The sequence below is a fragment of the Manis pentadactyla genome, chromosome 10, assembly GCF_030020395.1.
Source record: "Manis pentadactyla isolate mManPen7 chromosome 10, mManPen7.hap1, whole genome shotgun sequence".
Classification (NCBI taxonomy): Eukaryota; Metazoa; Chordata; class Mammalia; order Pholidota; family Manidae; genus Manis; species Manis pentadactyla.
In genome coordinates, this window is record NC_080028.1 from 10,286,564 (window position 1) to 10,308,440 (window position 21,877).

The 21,877-nt window shown below is 57.3% G+C and overlaps 2 protein-coding genes across 5 annotated transcripts in view; both read left to right on the top strand.

Annotated features, from left to right (window-relative positions):
* The window catches only part of MFNG (MFNG O-fucosylpeptide 3-beta-N-acetylglucosaminyltransferase), a 46,500-nt gene extending 42,261 nt beyond the window's left edge, over window positions 1-4,239 (top strand). The window contains exons 8-9 of one of the 3 annotated variants that reach the window (XR_008991901.1): window positions 2,483-2,653; window positions 3,925-4,239. Coding sequence is in view for 1 of the 3 variants with exons in the window: in XM_057486387.1 (XP_057342370.1) it covers window positions 2,483-2,486 (4 nt within the window). In the remaining 2 variants the exon portion in view is untranslated. Of the gene's footprint in view, window positions 1-2,482 lie in introns of all 3 variants that reach the window. The other 2 variants (XR_008991902.1, XM_057486387.1) reach the window with 2 other exon arrangements.
* A 4,517-nt stretch (window positions 4,240-8,756) lies between these two features.
* Window positions 8,757-21,877, top strand: part of ELFN2 (extracellular leucine rich repeat and fibronectin type III domain containing 2) — a 53,465-nt gene continuing 40,344 nt past the window's right edge. The window contains exons 1-2 of one of the 2 annotated variants that reach the window (XM_036891419.2): window positions 8,757-9,268; window positions 17,406-17,563. The gene's annotated coding sequence lies outside the window, so the exon portion shown is untranslated. The remainder of the gene's footprint in view (window positions 9,269-17,405; window positions 17,564-21,877) is intronic. The other variant, XM_036891421.2, reaches the window with a different exon arrangement.

The window sequence follows — 21,877 nt, forward strand, 5'->3', positions numbered from 1 at the left end:
TCAAACCCAAATTAAGTGACTTGCTACAAAATCCCCGTACCCTTCAGAGCTGCCAATGTCATGAGCAGCGCAGGAAGAATGAGAGGCTGTCACTGCAACGTGGGATTCTAGATGGCATCCAGGAACAGCAAGCAGGTATTAGTAGAAAAACAGATGAATCCAAAAAAAGTCTGTAGTTTAGTTAATAGTAATGTACCAGTGCTAATTTTAATTTTGACAAACGTGCCCTGGTTATGTGAGATGTCCATCAGGGAAGCTGGGTGAAGGGACTCCAGCAACTCCAGTACTATCCTCGCATTCCTTCTCTAAATCTAAAACTATTCCACAATAAGACATTTATTAAAACCAAACCTAACAACCCTACACAGCACTGCTACTGTGTTTGTCTGCCCAGTGTCCCTCCCCCATTCTTCTGCTGACAGGCCCTCCCCTGGTGACAAGGCTGGGGGTACCCCACCCAGGCTGGGCCACGGCCCTCATCACCCTGCTCACAGTGATTGGCTCAACGGGTAAGCAAGTGACCCAAGCTGGGCCAATCAGAGTCCTTCCCTAAATCGTTCAGCTTGGAATTGGAAGAAAAGCTCTTCTCCTGCTGCCATGAATCTGCGAGGCTGTGGGCGCTCCTGGCTGCACCACAGTGGAGACTGTGGCCCAAAAGAACTAAGCCAGAGAGAGAGAGAGAATGTTGATGCCATTCAAGATGGCCTCTTCCTCCTTCCCAGTCTTCTTCAGGCACAGCCTCCCCACCCTGCCCAGTTATGGGAGCCAGTATTTCCTCTTCCAGTTCATACTAGGCTCGAGTTGGGTTTCTGTCACTGGCAACCGACAAGTCCTGACTGATAACTTCAGTTGGATGTATTGTCCGTAACCTGGCACAGGCAGGCCCCTGTAAACGGTGAGGGGATTGTTCTCTTCCCCCAGGAGCCTGTCGCTTGCCCTGAACTCCAGGCCTGCTTGGCCATGGCCCTGATGCCTGCCTGGCTCGCCTCCTGGCTCCCACGACGTCCCGGGGGCATCCTGCCTCAACTGAGCCTACCCGACTTCACACTCCCTCCCCCGCCCGGCCCTCTGTTCCGGCCTCCTCCTGCTGGTGCCTGAGCTGTGTTGCAGCCGAGACTGGGCTCTGCTCTGGGACAGGTTTCAGGAGGAGGGACTGGAACTCGGCCTCTGGCAGAAAATTCCCTCCTCAGAAGCTTAACACTGGCCTGGTCCAACTGAGCCAAGTTAAGGTGTAGCTGGGGGTGTGGGATGCCCAGGTTGGTCTAGCACTCGTTCTGAGAAAGAAGTGACTGTGGGGAGCAGGCCAGGAGCCCCGAGTGTGAGGTCGGGGGGAGCAGGAGATGGGACAGGTGGTTTCGGAGGAGCCACAGGCAGAACCACCAGAAAGATCTGAGTGAGAAAGAGCAGAAGTCTCTTTTTATCTCAGGTCTGGGCTGTGGGCCAGGAGGAGAGAGACACCACCAGGGGAATCCTGGGTGGATGCTGAGGGCATGCAGCCGCCCTGCCTGAGGGGAGGGGAAGGGGCACCTGGACCCGTTCTGGGAAGGACCTTGCCTGACCTGAGGAGAGACAAGGCGGGGGTCCTGGGTTGCTCTCCTGGGTCCCAGTTCCCCATGTCACCCCGGCCATTTCACGCCCCTGGCCTGTTCCTCCCAGGTGTCTTGCCTGTGTGCCCTTCCCTGCCTGCCAGGCGGGCAGGTGGCTGGAGCACCCTTCTGTGGGCACGAGGTGCCCCACTGCTGCCTCTGGGGCAGAATCCACCTGCCTTTCTGCTCTCCTGTGTATTTCTTTCCTCATCTGGTTACTCCTCCTGTTTTCATTTGTTCACTCGGAATGAGCTTGATTGTTTTATTCAATACGTATTTTGGAGTGCCCACTGCATGCCAGACTCTGAGCAGCTGGAGGTGAACAGAATGGACTCAGCCCTCGCCTTTGTGGCAGGGAGGGGGCAGAAGGGGCTGGGTTCAGGGTACATTTTGGAGACAGAGCTGACAGAAGTTGGTGGATCAGATGGGCGGGGAGTCCAGGTGATGTCAAGGAGGCAGCTGGGTTCTAGGCCTGAGTGACTCGATAGCAGCCACACGCGCACACACTCTCCATTCCCCACAGAGCCTCGGGGACACACAACTATTCGCCCTCCGACAGGGACCTTCAGTCACCCAGATTCTAGCCTGTGAAAACGTTAGGTATAAAGGCTAAGAAGGGACTATCAGCCTAAAATAGCCCAAGAATCCTGCGACCACAGCTCGGCACCCTCAGCCGGAGAACCTGGGTGAATTGCGACACAGTCTCTTCCTCTCTGTGCCGTCTTGGTCAAATTGCTTAGCATCTCTGAGCCTCATCAGTAAAATGGGAATAATGATGATAAGTACTTGTAGGATTGTTGTCATTATTCAGAGGCTTTAATTCATGGGGAACACTTGGCAGCAAGCCTGAAAGAGATAGTAAACGCCCCCATTCTGAGCTATTGTTGTGATTCTAGGTAAAATATGGCCAGGTTGCAGAAGACTCCAGCTGCCAGTGTAAGGAGTTGGCGTGTTACCCCGTGGAGTCAGAGCCTGGAAGTTTTTGAGCTGGGGAAGAACATGAGGAGACCAGCCAGTCAGCGCCGCTCCGGTCCCTGAAGCATCTGGAGCCCTGGACCTGGCAGCAGGTTAGCTGTGACAGGCCTGGCTGTGAGGCCAGTGACCTCCAGCTCCCGGAGGCCTTTGGCTGCCCCAGTTCTGGACTCAGGCAGTAGAGGCAAATCTGCCTCCCACCCCCAGCATCCCTCTGGGCAAGCCAGATAGATGGTTTAATAATGCAGGCTGCCTGGTTGACCTCATGGCTGCTGAGCCAGCTGAGATGCATGCCTCCCCACTACTGTGGCTGCAGGGCCCACGCCTGAGGCTCCAGAAGAATTCCTGGATGCAGAATTTTGGAGCACCCTGTAAGGTACTTAGATGCAAATGGCTGACACCCTGAGAGTAAGGGCTCAGCAGCCTCTGGCTAGTGGACAGCATAAGTCAGGTAGATGCGCAGAGCCCTGAGCCTCCTGCACCCCCTCCAGCCCTCCCTGCTCAGAAGGCTGTGGGGAGGTGGTCTGTCACTGGGCTGTCCATGCCTACAGACCCGTTCGCAGTCTGACTCTTGCATCATTGGATGGGACAGTTCACGGGGCCCTCCCCAAGCACCCCTTCTGTACCTGGCAAGGGGCTGGGCATCCAGGCCACAGACCAGGGGGTTCAGACGTGGCTGACATTCTAGTGGAAGCACCGGGTGTATCCACAGGGCACTCTCATTCTGTCCCTGTCCCAGGGTGTGCTCCAGGCCTCCTCTACTGAGACTGGTGGGGAGGCAGGCTGGCCAACCTCACCATCCAGGAATCTCAGCTCCAAGCTGGGCAAACAGGGTGCCATCAGCATCCCTAATGAGTCTCTCTGGGGTCCCTCTCATCACTGTATCTCTGGGTCAAAGAGTATCCACCCAGACACTTCAAAATATCCCACAGAGAGTGTGACTTTGGTCTCTGGCCCTCAAGGCACCTTCTCATGAGGGCCACATGACCAGCCACCCCTTACTTTTGTCTAGCCTCAGCATGACCTCTAGGTACATTCTTCATGTCCCATTAGCCTTGAGCTGCCCTTGATTCATGGGCTACGAGGACTATAGACTCTTAGAGTCATAGAATCTTTATGGAATTAGATCTTCCAGTTTGGTATCCATACCTCTAGTTCTGTTTCTGCCTTTGCAAGTCTAGATGCAGAACACAGAACTTCCTCGATTTCCCCCAACATAACTGATTGATCTCAAGCCCCCTGGCCCCCAGGATGGCCCCTGATGATACCTTCCTCTAGAATCCACACCCTGTGTAGTCCCCTCTCACAGTGAACAAGGTGGATCTCTGTAGCCAATAGGATATTGCAAAACTGACATTGTAAATAGGATGGGCTGTACAAGACATCATGGCTTCCTTGGTATCCTTGCTCTGGGCAAAGCAGTCACCGTGCTGCGAGGACACTCAAGCCATCTGTTGAGAGATCCATGTGACAGGAACCGAGGCCTTCTCAAACAGCCAGTGCCAACCTGCCAGCCACGTGAACGAACCACCTTGGAAGCAGATCCTCCACCACAGTCCAGCCTTCGGATGAGTGCAGCCCCAGCCAACAGCTCGACTCAATGTTAGGAGACATCTCAAGCCAGAATCACCTTTTCCTAAATCCCTGACCATAGAAACTGTGAAATAATAATTTTTTTTCCCCTGACTTAAGCCACTGAGTTGTGAGGTGATTTGTTATACAGCAATCGATGACTCCCATGAACACATGTAGGCTTTTCTAACGGGAGTGAGGGCTGGGAGGGGGCAGGGGAAGCTGAGGTGGGGGTGGGGGTTCACACTGCACATTCCACAGCAAAATAACGTAAAATCCCCTTTAGAAATGTACGTGTGTTCTCCAAAATCCCTTTGCGAGGTCTCCCCTGGGGGCCCCCCCACCTTCCTCCTGACCTGCAGCCTCTCCTGCCTCCCGCCCACCTTTCCTAACCCCCCAGCTCCCGTCCTCGCCTCCTTATTAGGCCCAGGAGTTATTTGTTCCCTAACCTCTGTCTTTGCCCTTGCGTGTCCTGACCTGCCACAGTGCTCAGTAAAACAAAATAAGAGGACCCGGTTTCCTGAGAGGGCAGCTCAGTCTCATGTCTTCATATTCCATTTGGGATGGTTCCATGGTAGGCAAGGGACAGAGGTTTTGGGGGCAAGTCTTCATTTTTTTCCCCCTTCTGGGTTCTGTGTCTCGTTATTGGTTCCTGTCTCCAGGTATTGTGGCTCTTGGTTCTAGGATTGGAGGCACAGCAGAAAATCTGATTTTTGGTCTGGATCTAAAACATGAATGAGATGCCCTATCCACACTCTGTGTGTGTGTGTGTGTGTGTGTGTGTGTGTGTGTGTGTGTGTGTGTGTTTCTCTAAAAGAATTGCTTCGGCTAATTTTCTTAGCATCGGCTTGAAATGCCATTTGGACCAAGTGAAAAACGATTCAGCTAAGCAGAAAAGGCAGACATTGTTGTTCACCTTGAACTGTGCAGGAGGCTTGTAGCATCCGTGGTCCCTCTCGTCCTCACTGCTCTGTTCTGAGCCCTGCAGAAAAGCAGATCTCCTGGAAAAATGTTCTGTGATGATGTGGCCAGGGCTGCGGGGTCATTCGGATTGGAGCCAGTTTGATGGGTAACTCAAAGGAAAAAGGCCCTTGGTGGGCTATTAAAGGCAGCTCCCACATACCACTGGGAGACCCCAGAGCAGACAGAGTTCTGGGATTTAGGACAGGGGTCCAGGCAGCTGGAAATACCCCCGTCATGTGGCGCTGAGGCTTCTGGGACGGTTCTGCTTTGGCTGTCTTTCTTGTCCTCTCATCACTCCACCCATGACTCAACTAGCCAAGCGGGGGTCAGGGGGATGCTGCTTGACTCACATTTCACCAAGGCTGTACATGGCAATGGGGAAAGAGGAAGCTGGGGTGTTGGTGGGAAAGGAGCTAGATGCAGGGTGCCCAGAACAAAACCCCTTACTGTCCACTTTTGGTGACTTAAAAAGGAGAACAATGTATGAGGAAGGGTCTGCACTGTGCCTGGCCTGAGGAGCCCTCCTACACTGTATTTACTGTGATGGAGGTGCTAGAGGAGGGAGGAATAAATCACGGGAGGATACGTGTAAATGAATCAATATGGGATGCATGCTGTCATTAAGGCCTATACACGGTGACCCAGGAGCCAGTGGCAGAGGCAGCCTGATCACCTCTGCTTAGGGGTGGTCAGGGGAGACTTCTCTGAGGAGGCAGCCTTTGAACAGTACCTAATGATTGACTCTAAGTAGACAGGTGGAGAAGGAATATGAGAGGAGGAAAGGCTTCCACGCTGAGGTAACAGCAGATCAAAAGCACAAAGGTGTGAAGGTAATGGGGTGAGAGATTCATGGCATGTTCTGGAAAGGGCAGATGTTGGTGTCAGTGGGACCCAGAGTATGTGTGGGGTGATACAAGATGATGCTGGAAGGGTAAATAAGGGCCAGAGTACAAAGGCCTTATTTGGAAAATTAAGGAGCTTGGATTTTATTCCCTAGCAGAGAGGGCATACCATTCATCTCTGCCTGCACCTACGGCAGACATCACCAATTGATCACGACACTTTCTGCAGAGGGAGTAACCAGGCAGCTGCTGCCAATCATTTGGCATTGCCATGAGAAATGAAACATACTGCGTCCCTGCACTGGCTCTGGGGAGCTACTGGAGGGTTTCAATAGGTGGGTGATGGGAGAGGTGGTTGCAGGTGTCCAGGTGAAAGATGGCAAAGTAATGGAGGACAGAGGCAATGGAGATGGACATACTGTCCTCGTATTTGTCTCAGTCTTACTTGCCTACCTCAAGATTCCAAGCAGTCTCCTTATCCCCACCTTGGGGCCTGGCCACTGTGTTCAGAGTGCCGTGTGTGTGTGTGTGTGTGTGTGTGTGTGTGTGTGTGTGTGTGTGTGTGTGTGTGTGTGTGTGTGTGTGTGTTAGGTCTCTCTGGGCTCTATTTTAGTGAGGCAGTTGCTGTCTTTCGGGACCTTCACTATCCAACATGGTAGCCACTAGCCACATACGGCTATTTAAATGTAAATTAGCAAAACAAAAATTAAATATTCAGTTCGTCAGCCACGCGAGCCACAATTTCAAGCACTCCATAGCTACATGTGGATAGTGACTGGTACTGGACAGTCCAGATATATAACATTCCCACCATTGCAGAAAGTTCTATGGGACAGTGATAGTCTCTAGAAAAAGCCCGACTGGGTGTTCAGGCACCACGGTCCACCATGACCCTCTGTTAACCCAGGCCAACTCCATCTTCTACCTGGTGGCAGTTAAGGATTTGAAAGTTTTCCCAACTTGCCAATTTTAGTCTGTCTGGTAAGGGCAAATTCTCCAAAAGGAGATTCTTAGAACATTTTAGAGCTCAAACCCCCCTCAGAGCTAATCCAGGTATGTTTGGATGTCGTGAGGGGTCGGGAGTCCCGCAGGTGAGCCCAGCATTGTTTGTGCTGGCGACAGGGCTGCCTTCGCTATTCTCATTTCACCAAAGAGGAAGCGGATTCAGACGGTGTGACTTGCCCTTTGGCAGATGACTGGGAAAGTCATGCCAATGGAGCCAGAAGAAGCCGTCTTGCCGCCCGCTCCCTGATATTGCCTGGGATCACCGCTCAGTTTCTTAGGCCGGACCGGGTCGGGGGACCTCCGCCAGTGTCCACCTCTGAAAAGGGTCTGCGTGTGAGAGTCGCAGTCCCTGGGTGCATGAGGGAGCTCTCTGCAGTTTCGCGCGATATCCGCCAGAGGGCGCTGGGGCCGCTGAGTCTCGGTGTGATGTGGGCGGGGCGGTGGGGGGCTCCACCAGCAAGGACTTCCGGCTGGGACCCGGCTTCATGACCAGGCCTGCGCGAAGAACACGCAATGTGTTCAGGACGGCCCCTGACCTCTAGGAGGGCTCAGCTTAGAGGGCAGAGAGAGCACAATGACTTGTTGGGGTCTGCAGTGAGGGGTGTTGAAGGTTGCATAGGAGTGTGCCAGGGAGCCTGAAGTATAGTTGTGGAAGGTAGAGGTGGAACACCTAGCAGTCTGTCTCCTCCTTGGGATAACTGTGGCCCGCATCCCAGTACTTGTCTGCCCGTCCAGTCCCATACTGGACCTGTTTTCCTGCTATCCTACTTTCTTAATTTACAAGGAGGAATTTCTGAACAGACGTTCTTTCTGCTCTAGTAATACCCAACTCTGTGGAGTTCCCTGCTTACACACCTCAGGTGGTTTCATACCTCCGGGCCTTTGCACATGCTGTTCCTGCAGCCTAAGACATCCTTCTCCGCCTTCTTCAGCTGACCAACTCCTACTCATCCGTCAAGATTCAGCTCAGGCAGTGGCTTCTTCTAGGGAGTATCTGCCATTTCTGGCCTGGATGAGACGGTCCTGCTGGGAGCTCCTGCCGGCCAGACATCATGTTCTGCCGTGCATTACCTGAGGACAGGCACTGGCGCATGCGGCCCTATAAAAGAGACTGAGATGCGCAGGCCTGGCTCCAGGCAGGGCTTTAGCCTGTGGATTGCAGGTCCCAGGGACAGAGAAGGTGCCTGATTCTACATGTGACCCAAGCCGAATCTCCCCATTAGGTGCTTTTGTGCCCAAGTGCAGGGGTACAGACCCGGGGTGCCAGAAATTCTTTTTGCATCTCCTACCTTCTCTCCTTCCCATAGTGTCTACCTCTGCAAGTAGGGCATTGTGTGTGGGGACATTGGCCAGGGAGGGGCTAGGGCTCCTAGGCCTTAGGAAGTGTCTCAGGCTGCCTCGGAACCGGTATCCCCTCTGGGCATTCTCCCAGAGAGGTGGGCCAAGAGTTTTGGCACAAGGGTAGAGACCTGGAGTCTAATACTGTCTCTGATATCAAGTTCACTATGTGACCTTGGGGAGTCACCCCTCTCAACGAGCCTCAGTTGTTTCGCCTGTGGAATGGGAACACAGCAGCCGACTCCACGTCTGATGAGGTGAGGAGGGCGTCCACGATCTAGGTGTATTCGGAGGATGAGGGCGTCCTCGGGCGGGCGCTGGGGAGCGCTGCGCCCCTTGGGCGGCCCGCCCCGCGGCAAGTTTCCCTCCAGCTGTTGAATGCGCGGCCGCCGTCGCGGGACCCTACCACGCGAGGTGAGCCGGGCTGCGGGGCGGGGCGGGGCCGGGGACGCGCCCGGCGGGTGCCCGGAGCTCGGCGGTCCGCGGTGCCGCCGCCGCCGCCTCTCCGGGCGCCGCAACTGCAGCGGCAAAGCCCGTGGCGGCGCCCGCCCCGCGGCTGTGTCCGCCGTGAGCGTGCGTGTGTCCGTGGAAGGATCCAGCCGGGAGAGGGGGCGGGAGGGGTCTCGCTGCGGAAAGGCCTGCGGAGGGAGCCGCGCGCCGGGCCGGCGAGGGAGGACGGCAGCCCCCCGGTCGCGGCCCCTGACGCACGCTGCGCCCCGGCCCCCTCCCAGGTGGCGGGCCCCGCCGAGGCAGAGGCGCGGCGGAGGGAGGCGCGGTGGCCGTGTCCGCGCGCACACGCTCGCTCACAGACACGCACGGGCCACGCCACAGACACACGACAGGCACCGAGCCACAGCCGGGCGCGCCGAGCCCGCCGGGCACCGCGCACACTCGTCCCCGCGCTCGCACTCGCACTCACACTCACGCGCAGGTCCCGCAGCAGCGCTGCCGGAAGCGGCGCCCGGCCCGGATTCCCGGCTGGGGCTGGAGGTGAGTGAATTCCTCCGGATCTGAGCATCCGCGGCCAGGAGACGGTGGGAGTGGGGCCTGGAACCGGAGGACACCCGCCTCCTCCAGTGGGGGTGGGGCTAGGAGGGGGACACGGCACCGGGAGGATGAGACCGGGAGAGCCACCCCCAGGGGCTTCGGGCTTGGGGATCCCGTGAGACCCCCGGGGGACCTCCCTGTGCGGGGATGGGGTGGTGGTGGTGGTGCGGGGCGGAGGCAGGGTGGGAGGACGCGGAGGACAGTCGGCGAGGTGATCATTTTTTGGGGGTGGTGCAGAGGCTTGATGGTGGACGGTTGCGAGCCAGTGCCACACCGCACCTCTTCTTCGCCCATCTTTGCGAATCGAGGACCCTAGCCCCCGTCTTCTGCGGAGTGCTGCCAGGGTCAAGGAATTCATCTTCGTAGCTGGTAAGGGGGGTTTGATTGGTGCTGGATGACAGCTTCAGTGGAGGGGGCCAGGGTGGGGCTTTATCCCCTAGCCTGCAGGAGGGCAGTGGGTTTGGTAGCAGGACCAGATTTGGGCATGAGGACCCTTGCAAAGGCTTTGCCCCTTTCTCCGTGGTGCTGGTGTGGGGCAAGCAGGGAGGCAGCCCAGGCAAGCAGCAGAAATCGACAGACTGCTGGCAAGGCCAGGGCCACTGCTGGGCCATGTGTGTATGTGTGTGTATGTGTATATGTGTGTTTCCATGTTGGGCTCCAGCAACTGGCAGAAGGGGGGCAAGGAGGTGGGCGTGTTGGCTGGCAGGATGGTATATGCACGTGGGGAGGGGTGTGTGTGCACAGAGGGCTGTGTGCAGGGGAGGACCTTGCTGTCTGTACACACACACACACACACACAGAATCTGTGGTCCAATACGGTTTCCTTGGACTGGGGGTAGAGAGCTGGTGCGTGTGTGTGTGTGTGTCTATGTGTGTGCATGCACTTGGGGAGCTGTGTCCAGGACAGAGGCAGCCAGGCCGAGGTGTGTCAGGCATGCCCAAGGAGAGTGACGAGGAGGGGATAGTGGCGCTGACCTTTGAGGGCACCTTCTGCAGCTCTGTGCCCTGCCCTCTGGAGGACACCGCCTCAGGCCCCTTGCTGAGAGGCACAGTTGTTGGCCTGGAGTGTGTGTGTGTGTGTGTGTGTGTGTGTGTGTGTGTGTGTGTGTCCAGGCTGCGGCTGTTGCTGTCAGCAGGCCAGGCTGTCAGCAGAGAGAAACTGGGGGCAGGTGGGGGTGCCGGCAGCACCTGGAGGAATGTGGTGGGAGCTGCCGGCCCAAACTGCCTGATTTAGTTACTGAGGCGCATTTTCAAAAGGGGAGCTGAATCATGGGGGCCTGGGAGTATTTGCGTGTGTATGTGCGTGTGCCTGGCTCACACACCTGTTCCCATGGCCAGTGGGCACCTGTAGGACATGTCGTGTCTAGGCCATCAGCAGGGCTTGTGGGCCTGCACATGTGTGTGAAAGTGTGCCCAGCGAGAGGATGCACATACACGCATGCACACACAGGCACCCTCTGCAAATGCCTGTCCTCAGGGAGCAGTGTACATGGGTGGGGACTTCTGGGTCATCAGCCCCGGGCAGGAAGTAAGAGGAGTAACTGAAGGAGTACCAAGGAGAAGTGTGTGTAACGTCAGCACGGGCCCATGGGTGTGACGTCAGTGAGAACCTCTGTGTGTGACATCAGCTCCAGGTTGCTGGTGATGTCACTGGGACATCAGTGTGAAGGGTCACCCCCACCAGCCGGAGTGTGTAATGTCATGGGAAGGTGTGGGAGGTGTCACTGTGAGTGTGGCTGAGTGTGGTCCTGTCCCCACATGTGGTCATGTGTTGTGAGGGGTGAGAAGGGGAGGGGATGGAGCCTTAGGGTGAGAGGTCCCTCCCATGAGGCCCTGTTTCCCAGCGTCCGGAGTGGGTGTGGGCCTCTTTCCTTAAGGCCTGCTCCCCAACTTTCTTATGGGGAGCCTCTCCCCCCAACCCCGACAGGCCCTGTTCTCTGCTCCATCTCAACCAGGTTGCACAGATCCGTGTGTAGTGCGTGTGTGTGTGTAAGAGCCTGTGACTAGAAAATGGACACGGCCGGGCAGCCAGAGCCCTCCGCTTCTCATCCCAGGTTGCCACTCTGTGCCTTGTGATGTAGGCCTCCCCGTCGCCTCTCTGAGCCTCTTTTCTCATCTGTAACCTGGAGTGTGGTTAGAGAGGTGAGAGGGATTACAGGAGACCTCAGGCCTTCAGTGGGCCGGGGGCCTGGCACAAGGAGGCTCAGGCCACATAGACTCCCGTCCCCCACCCCGAGCAGCTGCTCCCCCATTTTGATTTAAGGCTAACTGTGTAAAGAAGTTTTTCCCTTCTCCTCAGATCCTCACAGTAGTCCTGTGGGACTGGTGGGCTGGCTGCTATTATGTGGTCATTGGGCAGATGAGCACCCTTGTCTCCTGAGGTCTTCAGCACATCTGCTTTGGAAACAAAATTGGTTCCAGTGACACCTCTGCTGCATCCCCAACGTGTGTGACATGGTGACATGGGGCTCAGCTGCTGTCAGCTGTCTGCAAGGCAGGGGCTGCTTGCCTTGTGGGCTTGATGAGCGAGTGTGAAAGTGTGGCGTCCATGCGCAGGGCCAGGACAGTCCCCATCACGGTTATCCTCGCCCATTTCCCTACGGTGGCCCTGGGCCCAGGGCCTCCCCCGTCCCCTCCAGCCCCAGTCTGCCCTGCCGGTGTGGGTGCAGAGCAGCCAGCCGGGAAGTAGGATTGCCTGCAAGCTGAGCCTCCTTAACAAGTCAGGCCTCTTCAGGAGCAGCATTAATAGTCCAGAAGGTTAACTTGCTCCTGTGCCACCTGCTGTCTGGGCCCAGTCCCCTATTCGATTAACCTTCTTCTGGCTCAATTAGCACCTGGGGCAGAGGCACCAACATTATTACTGGGGACAGGTCCGGGGTTGGAATAATAGAACCCTCCTTTCCCTCCACTCTGTAGAGAGGCCCCAGAGAGCCTCTGAGGGCTGGAGAGCCACCTGGGCCAGCTTACACCTGGGGTGCCAGAGGGAGGGCACTGGTTTCACGATGCTGCTGAAGCAGTCATTCCGGTGATGATGATAATAATGATCTTAGCTAATACTCATTGAGCTGCTAGCCAGGCCCAGGGTGAAGCTCTTTATAAGCAGCACTCTAATCCCCCAAAGCTATCTGCAGTAGAGCTATTCTTATTCCTCCTTTCACAAACAAGAAACAGAGAGGTTACAGACCAGCTCAGAGTCACACAACGGGGAAACCAAGACTGGAAGCCTGCGTCAGCGTCCTTAATCTGAACCTCTTTGCCAGGGTCCTTTCCATGTTGGGTTGTCCCCTGCTGAGAGACCACTCTGGGCCCTGCTTTGCTCGTCTGTCAGGGGGGCTAGTGACCCTGCTGCAGGGACAGCAGAGCAGAGAGGCTCTAGAGTCTTGTCTTGCTCTGCATTGCTCCTGCGCCCTTCTCCCCAGTGACCTGGGACATTCCTGAGGTCGGCAACCTGCTCCCTTGTTCTCCTACAGTGCTTTGCACCAAGCTGATGCCCCGTGGGTGCCCTGTAGGGGCTCCCTGAGGTGCCAAGGGGATGCAGCTCCTGAATCAGTGTCTTCCCCAGGCCCCAAGTCTGTCTAGGGCTCAGCTGTGGCCCCCTGGGCCACTCCACCATACTCTCCATCTCACTTGTGGAAAGAACAGGAGCTCAGGGGCTAAATTCTGCCTCTTTTCCTCTTGGCTGTATGTCCTTGGCGAGCAAGTTCACTTCCACGAGGCCCTGTTTCCTTGATGGAAAGCGGGGATAATGGCTGTGAATTCCTAACTCTTCCAGGTCGGTTATGTAAGAGAATGTCAAGTGTGTAGCACTGTGTCTGGCACATAGTAGGTGTCAATTAGATGATTTCCCTCCCCCTTTCCATCTGTCTCTGTATTCATTCCTGGTTCTCTGGAGTGGGGCTTGGGCTTTGTGAGTGTGTATGTATGTCCTCACTCTCTTCAGCTTTACATTCATCTCCTGAAATGCTTAGAGACTATTACCTGGAGCCAGGCTGGGGTTCCTGAGCAAGTGTGAGAAGGACCTGGGGGCTGCCTGCCCCCCCAGCTGGAGTGTGCAGAGGGGCTGGGAGGGGGCAGAGCATATCTTTGTGTGTGTGTGTGTGTGTGACTGTGCCCGCACGTGCGCATGCCCTGGTCATCACCTCTCTCGGGGAAAGTGGGGAGCAATTTCCAAGGGCTGCCCTATCAGTCTGCTCCAGGCCCAGTCCCAAGACTCAAGCCTGACTCAGTTTCCCTCCTTGGCCTATCTGTGTCAACTCCCTCTCCCCACCATTCTCCCTCACTTTTGGAAAGACCCAGGCTGTGCGGTTGGCATACCCACCTCCCTCCCATCCTTGCCCTTCTCATTACATGGGGTGGGGTTCATGGCTCTGCTTGTTTAGCCGTTTCCTGTTTTCCACTTTCACTAGCATGTCAGCTCACACAGTTGGAGACTAGTAGGCCCTCGGAAAATACTGGTTAAACAGCCTCCTTTTGTCTCCTTGCTGTTGAGGGTGGACTATTCAGTCCATGTACAAACCCCGCTCCCCTCCCCCCATCAGCCTGTCTCACCCAGCCCTGGGGCTCAGGCGGGGTTGAGCCCTTGTCCTGGAGGAGAGGAGAGACACTTGGAACATGAATCAGATGCCCAGTGTGGGGCCTGCACAGTATGGCTTTCTTGACAGGTAGTTTCATTTGTCTGTGACCTGCCTGTGAGGGGCAGGTGCCGAGGTCAGCAGGCCAGGTGCTGAGCCAGCCCTGTAAGCAGGCTGGAGAGGTTGGAACCACTTCTGCTAAGGCATTGCAGGACTCCCGTGATGGCACACCTGCTATGTGCCAGGCATGGGGCGAAACACTCTCTATTATCTTGTTTAATTTTGGCTGGAGGATTGTGAAAAAGGTCCAGCCAGCCTGGGGTGGGGGGGGCATGCCAGGTGGAGAGACCACATGAGCCAAGGCCTGGAGGTCAGAAAGCCTGGAGTGGATTTTGGGAAGATAAGTCTGGAATGTTGTTTGGGGATCAGCCACACAGAACCATACACTGTGAGCTAAGAAATAAAGTGTTATATCTTTTTTTGTCAGGGAGTGCCAGAGTCTTTGTCAAAATGCAGATTCTTAGGCCCGCCTGCTGAGATCTTGATTCAGTAAGGCTGATGTGGGGCCCAGGAATTTGCATTTTTAATGCATTTCCAGAGGATTAATTCATGAGTTTGCTGGGTAGGTGGCAGCTCAGGGGGCTGCTGCGTGTTCTCAGTGATCTGCTGGACTCCTCCCACACACCCTGGGAGGCAGCAAAGCCTTCATTTTCCAGAGGAACCTGAGCAGAGAGGAGTGTGGGGCCTTGCCTTGGGTGATGCAGCGGCAAGCCCCAGCCGATACTAACACTGCCTAATGATGTCCACCTCCCCTGGCGGCTGTGCTCAGCTTGCCCAGTGTCCTTCATTAAATCTTCGGCCTGATCCTCTCCATCACTCCTGTTGCACACATGAGGAACCAGAGGTTGTGCTGTGGGCACCGGTTCAAGGCTGCACAGCTGGTAAAAGCATGTAGTGCATTGGGGATGAAGTGGGACTGGAGCACCTTGGGACAAAGGGTTGTCTCTTTCCTTCGGTGTGAGGTGCTGGTGGAGCTGAGCCTGCGGTGCTGCGTGTGAGCCGAGGCCAGGGGTGGGGGGTGGAGGTGGAAGCGGAGAAGCCAGAGGAGGGCGCCCCGGAGGAGGCGGCGCAGAGTCGTGTAACTTGGTCGCGGCCGTTCGCCCGTTGAGCGCTGTGGCCGAGGCAGGGCCGAGCCTGGCGGGCAGCGGGTGTGTCCGTCCCCGGTGCGCGTGCCTGACTGGCCGACGTGGTGCATCGGGGCGCAACCCCCGGCGGGCACGTGTGCACCGGCAGGGCCGGAGGAGGCGCTGCAGCTGCGGGGGCAGGGGGTGCGGTGTCGGGAGCGCGCGCAGAGCCCTGCCGGGGCCCGCCGGTGCTGCAGCCCCGCGGCCGGGCCGGGTTTCCGCCTTACTTCCCGGTGCTTAGCATTTGCCACCGCATCCCGACGCTCACAGCCAATTTCACGGCCTCTGGGCTCGGGCGGTGCGCGGGATCGGAAACCCTACAGCGCCGGGCAGCAACAGCGGGCGGCGCGTTACAGGCCGCGCCCGGGGGCAGGGGGTGGATGGCCGATGGGAGCAAGGGCCTGCAGAGTTGTTGGCCAGGCTGTGTGTGTGTGCCAGGTGGGTGTGGACTAGACAGGGGCGCCGCCGTGAGCTGCCCTGAGAGCACTGTGCGGGTGTGCAGGCTGGTTATGTGTGTGCAGGGGGCCGTGTTGAGAGTGGATCCACGTGTGTGGCATGCTTGGGGCATATATGTGTTGGCATGTGAGTCTATGTAGGGGCCCCTGTGCCCATGGGCATGTTCGGCTGGTTGTGTGTGTGCGTGTGTTAGGGGGCTGTCCACAGTGAGTGGGGGCCAGTGTGATTCTGTGGGTGTGTTGATGTGTGTGTGCAGAGTCCCAAGCACGTTGGCACATGTGTGGGCATCCCTGTGTCTGGGCTCTGTGGGCAGCTGTGTACAATGCATCTGGGTCTGTGTGCACACGTGTCTGAGGCAGTGTGAAATTCTGGTGTGATGGTGTCTGGGTGTCCTGCGGGTGCTGGTGTGTGTGTGCATGAGCGTATAGTGTACATCCCGGGATGCAGACCCGTTCCTGCTGCCCACTCGGCTCGGGGTTAGGTGTGGGCTCTTTTGCTGGGGAGGGGTGTCCCTGGGACCTGGGCCTAGGCGCCCTTTCCTGGAGAGGGCTGGCCACTTCCTTGTTTGCCTCGAGCAGGGGTGATGGAGTTGAGTCAGCGCAGGGGCCATGTGTGTTTCTGTTCTGTGGCCTGCTGGCTGCCAGCACCCCATGGGTCTGTGTATGTTTGTGAATGGCAGCGTCGAGGGGGCGGAGGCATGAGCCCCTGACTGCGGGGGAGGGCGCTAAGGACCAGCTGGGCCGGTGGGGGGGGGGCTGGCCAAACAGGGAGGGGGCCTCCTTGGAAGGCGAGAGTGCATGCGTGTGCGTGTGTGGGCACAGGTGGAGGGAAATTCGGTGGAGGCATGTCTGTCTGGGAGTATGTGTGTCTGTGCAGGTGGAGGGCAGGCAGGTGTATTATTACTCTTGCGTGTGTGTGCACACCTGGTGGGAAGTAGGGCAGGGGTGTCTCACCTGTCAGGGGATGGGCTGCGGGCGCACTGGGGGAGGAGTGGGGTGCCAGGCCTTGCAGAGCTCGCAATGAGCACCTATATGCCAGGGCAGCGGTGGGGAGGGGTGCGTGTTCCTGCAACACAGGGGAGGGGCCCTGTCAGTGTCTGGGTGACCCGACAGGAGGGGGACAGGTTTGGGCATAGGAGGAGGGAGGGGCTGTGAGTGTGGGCAGTGGGCGGCAGGTCAGCATGAGGATGTGTGTGGCCGTCCCCACCCGGGTGTGCGGTGCGTGTCCACGACTGTGAGTGAGGCGTAGGGTTGGGGCTACAGCCCGGGAAGGACCTCCAGGCTGTGGGGCCTGCGGGCGTGGAGGACAGGGGGTGCGGTGGGAGTGGGCTTCCTTCACTCCCAGAAAATTTACCCATCTGTCGGCTCGCCGCTTCTGTCGAGGAGTCATGGAGGGACTGAAAGGAGTCCTGTGGCCCTGACCCCTCCTCTCCCCACCCCCTGAACCCCTTGGGGAGATGGGTGGAGAGCCCCCAGCCTTCCGTGTGGGTCTCAGGCCCTTCTGCTCCATCTCCTTGGCCCCATCAGCCTTCTGCCTCCTCCTTGCCGCCCTCTCCCCTCCCCTCCTCAGTCCCAGGTCCCCATCCCCCTGCCCACCGTCCCACCTTTGTCCCCTCCCCTCTCCTCCCTCTCCCCACCGCCCCGTCTCCCCCATGTCCCTGCCTCCATCTCTCTCCATCTCTCCCTCCATCTCTCCCTTCCCTCTGTCTCCTCCCTCTCTCTCACACTGATATTCATTTGTGGTATATTCGGTTGCCATGGGAAACCTAAGAAAGGAGCGAGTGTACCCTTCAGGACTTGAGCGTTTCCCCTCCCTCCTCCTGCTGTCCCCCCCATCCCTCCCTCCCCTTCTCCCCTTGCCTCCGTGCAGAAGGAGAGGACTTGGGTGAGGAGCAGCCGCGGCCGGAGCTGGGCCGGGACGGAGACCCCACTGCCACAGCTGCCGCTGCTGCCCCGAGGACCTCCCTGAGACCAGGCTGGGGACAGAGCCTCACTGGCCGGAGGTGCCCCTTTGCCCACAGACGTCTGGTAAGGACTGGGTCCTTCTGACTCTGTGCGAGTGTGTGGCTGTATGTGAGCGTGGCTCACATGACCTGGCCTTGCGAACCCGTGATGTAGCCCAGACTGTGCTTCCTGTTTGTCCCTTCCTGCCTTGCCTGGCGCCTGCCCCCAGCTGTGGGCAACCCCACCCTGCCCCCCACCAGCTTCCCTTCCACAGGGCCTGGCGGAGGCAGCGGGCAGAGAGACAGGCCTTTTGGGGGCTGGGGCGGGCCCCCTGGGAAGGCAGGGAGGAAGCCCGTGCTGGCTTAGACACCCCACTCTTGTCCCTGCAGCCAGTGAGGAGGCTGAGCCAGGCCTGCCTGCACCCCAGCAGGGCAAGAGCACCTGTGTACCGGCTAAGGGTGGGAGCCGGCTTCCAGGGGTCAGCTGGGGGAGCACGGCCTCTCCTCCTCCAGATGGGGGCCTTAGTTTTGTAGAGAGGGGCGGACTGAGGGGCTGGGGAGAGCCGTGATCAGGGGAAATGCCGGGCAGAGTCAACGCCGGCCTGAGCCAACGCCGGCCTGAGCCAGCATCGTGAACTCGGGAGACAGCAGGGGGAGCAGGCTGACAGCGGGAGGCTGCAGGCAGCCCAGCCTGCAGGGGCTCTTCCCGCCTGGCTGGGGCTGGTGGCCGCTCCGGAGAGAGGCTGTCGCCGGCCCCACGGCTGTGTTGGCGGCGGCCACGTGGAGGGAGCTATGGCCTGGGCGGGCACTGAGTGACGGCGGCTGCTGTGTGGCGAGAGCCACCTCTGTGGCACTGTGGTCTCCATGGAGAGAGGAGCCCAAGGGAGGCTGCTGTCTGTCTGGGCGCGGTGTCGGTGGTTGCTAAGGAGAGGAAGATGCCGTCTCTAAGATGTGGTGGTCCCCACGTGGAGGGGCTGCGGCTGCCAGCATGGTCAGGTCCCTGGGCGCTGGTGATGGGTGCTCTGCAGCGAGTCGGAGAGGGAGATGGGTGCTCCCTGGGGGATAGTGGGGGTGTGGCGGGAGGGGCTGCTGCCATGGACTCGGTGTTGCTGGCACAGGCTGCAGTGGGGTTCTCTCTGGGGGGTGAGGCACAGTGGGTGTGTCCGAGCTGGGCCCCCCTTCCGTTGCTTATCCTTCCTGATGTGGCCCTGGCGCTCCTCCTCCCACGGCCCTCGCTCGCCAGACCCTTCCTCCTGCTTCTGTGGCCAAGCTCTCCTGCCTCTGCACCTGGAACCTTCCTCCTCCTGAGGGCCTTTGAGTATACAAGTCCCGCTCTGGACACATGCTCCCCCCTTGTCCCCAAATGACTTTGTCTCCATCCTTGAGTTTGCTGTGCTCTGGGAAGCCTGGCATTGACACCTGCCTTTGAGGTATCAGATAGGGGAAGTGACTTGTTCAGGGTCACGCAGTGGGCACATGCTGGGGCTGCGATATGACCTCTGGGCACCCCTCCCCAAATGTCCCTCCTCACCTGGGAGCCTGCCCCTCCTGACCACCCCATTTAATGTCATCTCTCTCTTCCCTTAGTTCCCAGGTAGTCTGAAGTGCACATTTCATTTAAGGAATAGCAATAGGAAGCAGCCCGGGAGAGCACAGGGTTCTGGGTTTAAATCCTGGCCCTGGCACTTAAGTTGTATGGCCCCATGCCTCAGTTCCCTATCTGTAAAACAGGGATGGTGCACATGCACCCCAGGGCTGCTGTCATTTGGAATAATGCATGTGATTTCCCTGGTGGGGTTCCTGACGCATAGTAGACTCTCAGTAAGTGGTAACCACCATCATCAGCACAATTCTTTTAAAAATTATTTTAAAATGATTCCCTGACATACCTGGGAAGGACAATTGTGCCTTCTCACCGGACATCTGCCTCAGTGTGACCCTCCCTTGACCCCTGAGCAGCAGAGATGTTGATTTGATGCCGTGTAGCCAGAAGGGGGACCCGGAGAAGAGGACAGCCTCCAACACTCCACACAGCACCCAGACTGCCGAGCAGGGACAGAGTCAGGGCTGGCTGACGCCCTGTCCAGCACTGCCCTCTGCCCGCCAGCTTGCTCCGGGGGCCTGTGTGTGTACTTTAATCAGGTGGGCTTGACCCCCCAGCTGTTGCTGGAGTCCCCTGTCCACCGGCTTCCTTCACAAAGCCTGAGTGTTCTGGGCTTGTTCTGCCTACCCCGGCCCAGGACCCAGCATCCCAGGCCAGCAGCTGGAGGCTCCCTGGGAGTAACAGATTCAGGGCAAGTCTGATCTGTTAACCTCCTCGGCACCACCAGGGGACAGGCCGCGCAAGGGACTGAAAAGAAGGTCTAAAGAGGGACATCGGCGGGGCTCGGGAGGGACAAGCAGGATGACTGTCTTTCAAATGACAAAGATCTAAGTCCAGGTCCTGACTCTGCCACTTTCTAGGTGGGGGGCCCTGGGTGTGTTTCCTTGCCTCTCTGGGCCTCAGCTCATTCATCTCCACAGTGGGTCCGGGGGGAACCCCTAGTTCACCTGCCAGCGTGAAGCAGGGCGATGAAGCTACAGCGCGGGGCCTGGGGCCTGGGAGGTGTTTGGAGTGGCAGCTCCTTTTTCTAACTGTCAACCTTGTTTACCTTTCAGGCTGATGCGGGGAAGAGGGGAGAGAGCTGTCCTGGGTGGTCCCTCATGGCTGAGGTGGGGCCAACCACGCATAGACCTCAGTTCATTACAAGAGACTTTCTAACAGAGTGGTCTGGGGGTGGCATGGGGGAGAGGTAATGCGCGCTCTGTGTTCAGAGACCTCACAAAAGGTCGGCAGAACCATGTAAGACTTAGGTTCAGTCCTGATGTTTCCATTTATGGGCTGGGAGATCTAGGGAGCCTCAGTTTCTCCACCTGCAAAATGGGAGGCGTATTGCGGGAACAAGGGTTACTAAAAGGAATTAAGGTATGTGGAAGAAACCTAGGGTTCCCTTAAATCTGCACAGCATCCCATTTTCCAGAAGAGGAAAGCAAGGTGCAAGCTGCGTAAGGGGCTTGTAGCAGCAATACCCACAGGCTGCTCTTTGTTGAGCATCTGCTCTGTGCCAGGCGTTCCTCCCCACATTCCAGGTCTCATTGACTTCCCTGGCCTTTGCACTTGCTGTTCATTGCTGCCACCTGGGCTTGTTGCATGGTGTCACTGTCCATGCTCCAGCTCACCGTCACCTCCCCAGGGAGGCCCTCTCTGAACCCTGTTGATTTGCCCTGGGCCTCCGCCCTCTGTCTGTTTCTTTATAGCCCATAATACAACGAGTTGCTATTTTGTTATTTGCTTGTTCATTGTCCACCCTCTTACCGCCGTAGAGTATCAGCTCCATGAAGGCAGGAGCTTTTTCTGTCTCGCTTCCTGCTCTATCCCAAGTCCTTGAGTGGGGCTCGGCACACAGTGAATGTTCAATATGTGGTGAGTGCACGGACAGGTGACCCTGACGGCCCGAGAGGTCAGCCTCGTTATTCCCATTTTACCCATGAGGAAAATGGCATTTGACCCCAGAGTGGGCTGACTCCAGGTCAAGTGCTTTTTCAGCTGCAATTCCCCACCTTTCTGGAGACCCTGGCATTTCAGGCTAGACAGTTTGGTCTTCACTCTTCCTGCAGAGGCAAAACTCAGAAAGCCTTTTTAAGTAGGGAAGCCTCCTGCCATAAAGAAGAACTTTGGGGACCAGACTGAATTGTTTTAGAGATCGGCTTAGCTATTCATTAACTGTGTGACCTCAGACAAATTACTTAACCATTCTGTATCTTAGTTTACTTGTCTGTAAAATGGGGATGATATCTTGGTTTATCTTGGCTGGCTTTTGGGAGGCTGCAGGCTTTGAGCTTTGATTTGCAGGCTTGGCTCCAAGGCTCCTCCCAAGGGCAGGGAAAGAGCTTCTGATGAATCACCAGCCCCTGGAAGCCTCACTGCTTGCTGAGGGATTGGAGATTCTGACTTCTGAATTAGGGGACATTTTAGTGCTTAGGACAGGCCATTTTCTGCCCTGCTGGCCTGGGCTCTTCCACTCACTCCCAACTGTCCACCCAGAAAAAATCAAAGACAGAAGGAAACTGGTTTTCACTGAGCACCTGCTATGTGCCAGGGACATTTCTGTCTTTGTCCCCTTCACAGTCAGAGCAGCCCATGCAGAATAGAGGTGGTTATGTCCATTTTACAAATGACCAGCCAGGTTTGGGGACATTCTCTGTAGGGCCCAGAGCAGGGATTCCGACGGGGCTCGTAGGCTCCTTCCTGCACTGTTGGGGGAGGCAAGAGGATAATGGAGGCCCCTGGATGGGTCTGTTCTAGGGTTACCCGGGGTGGGGGGGCTGTTGGTTCCAGCTCACCAGTGGAGCTTAGAAT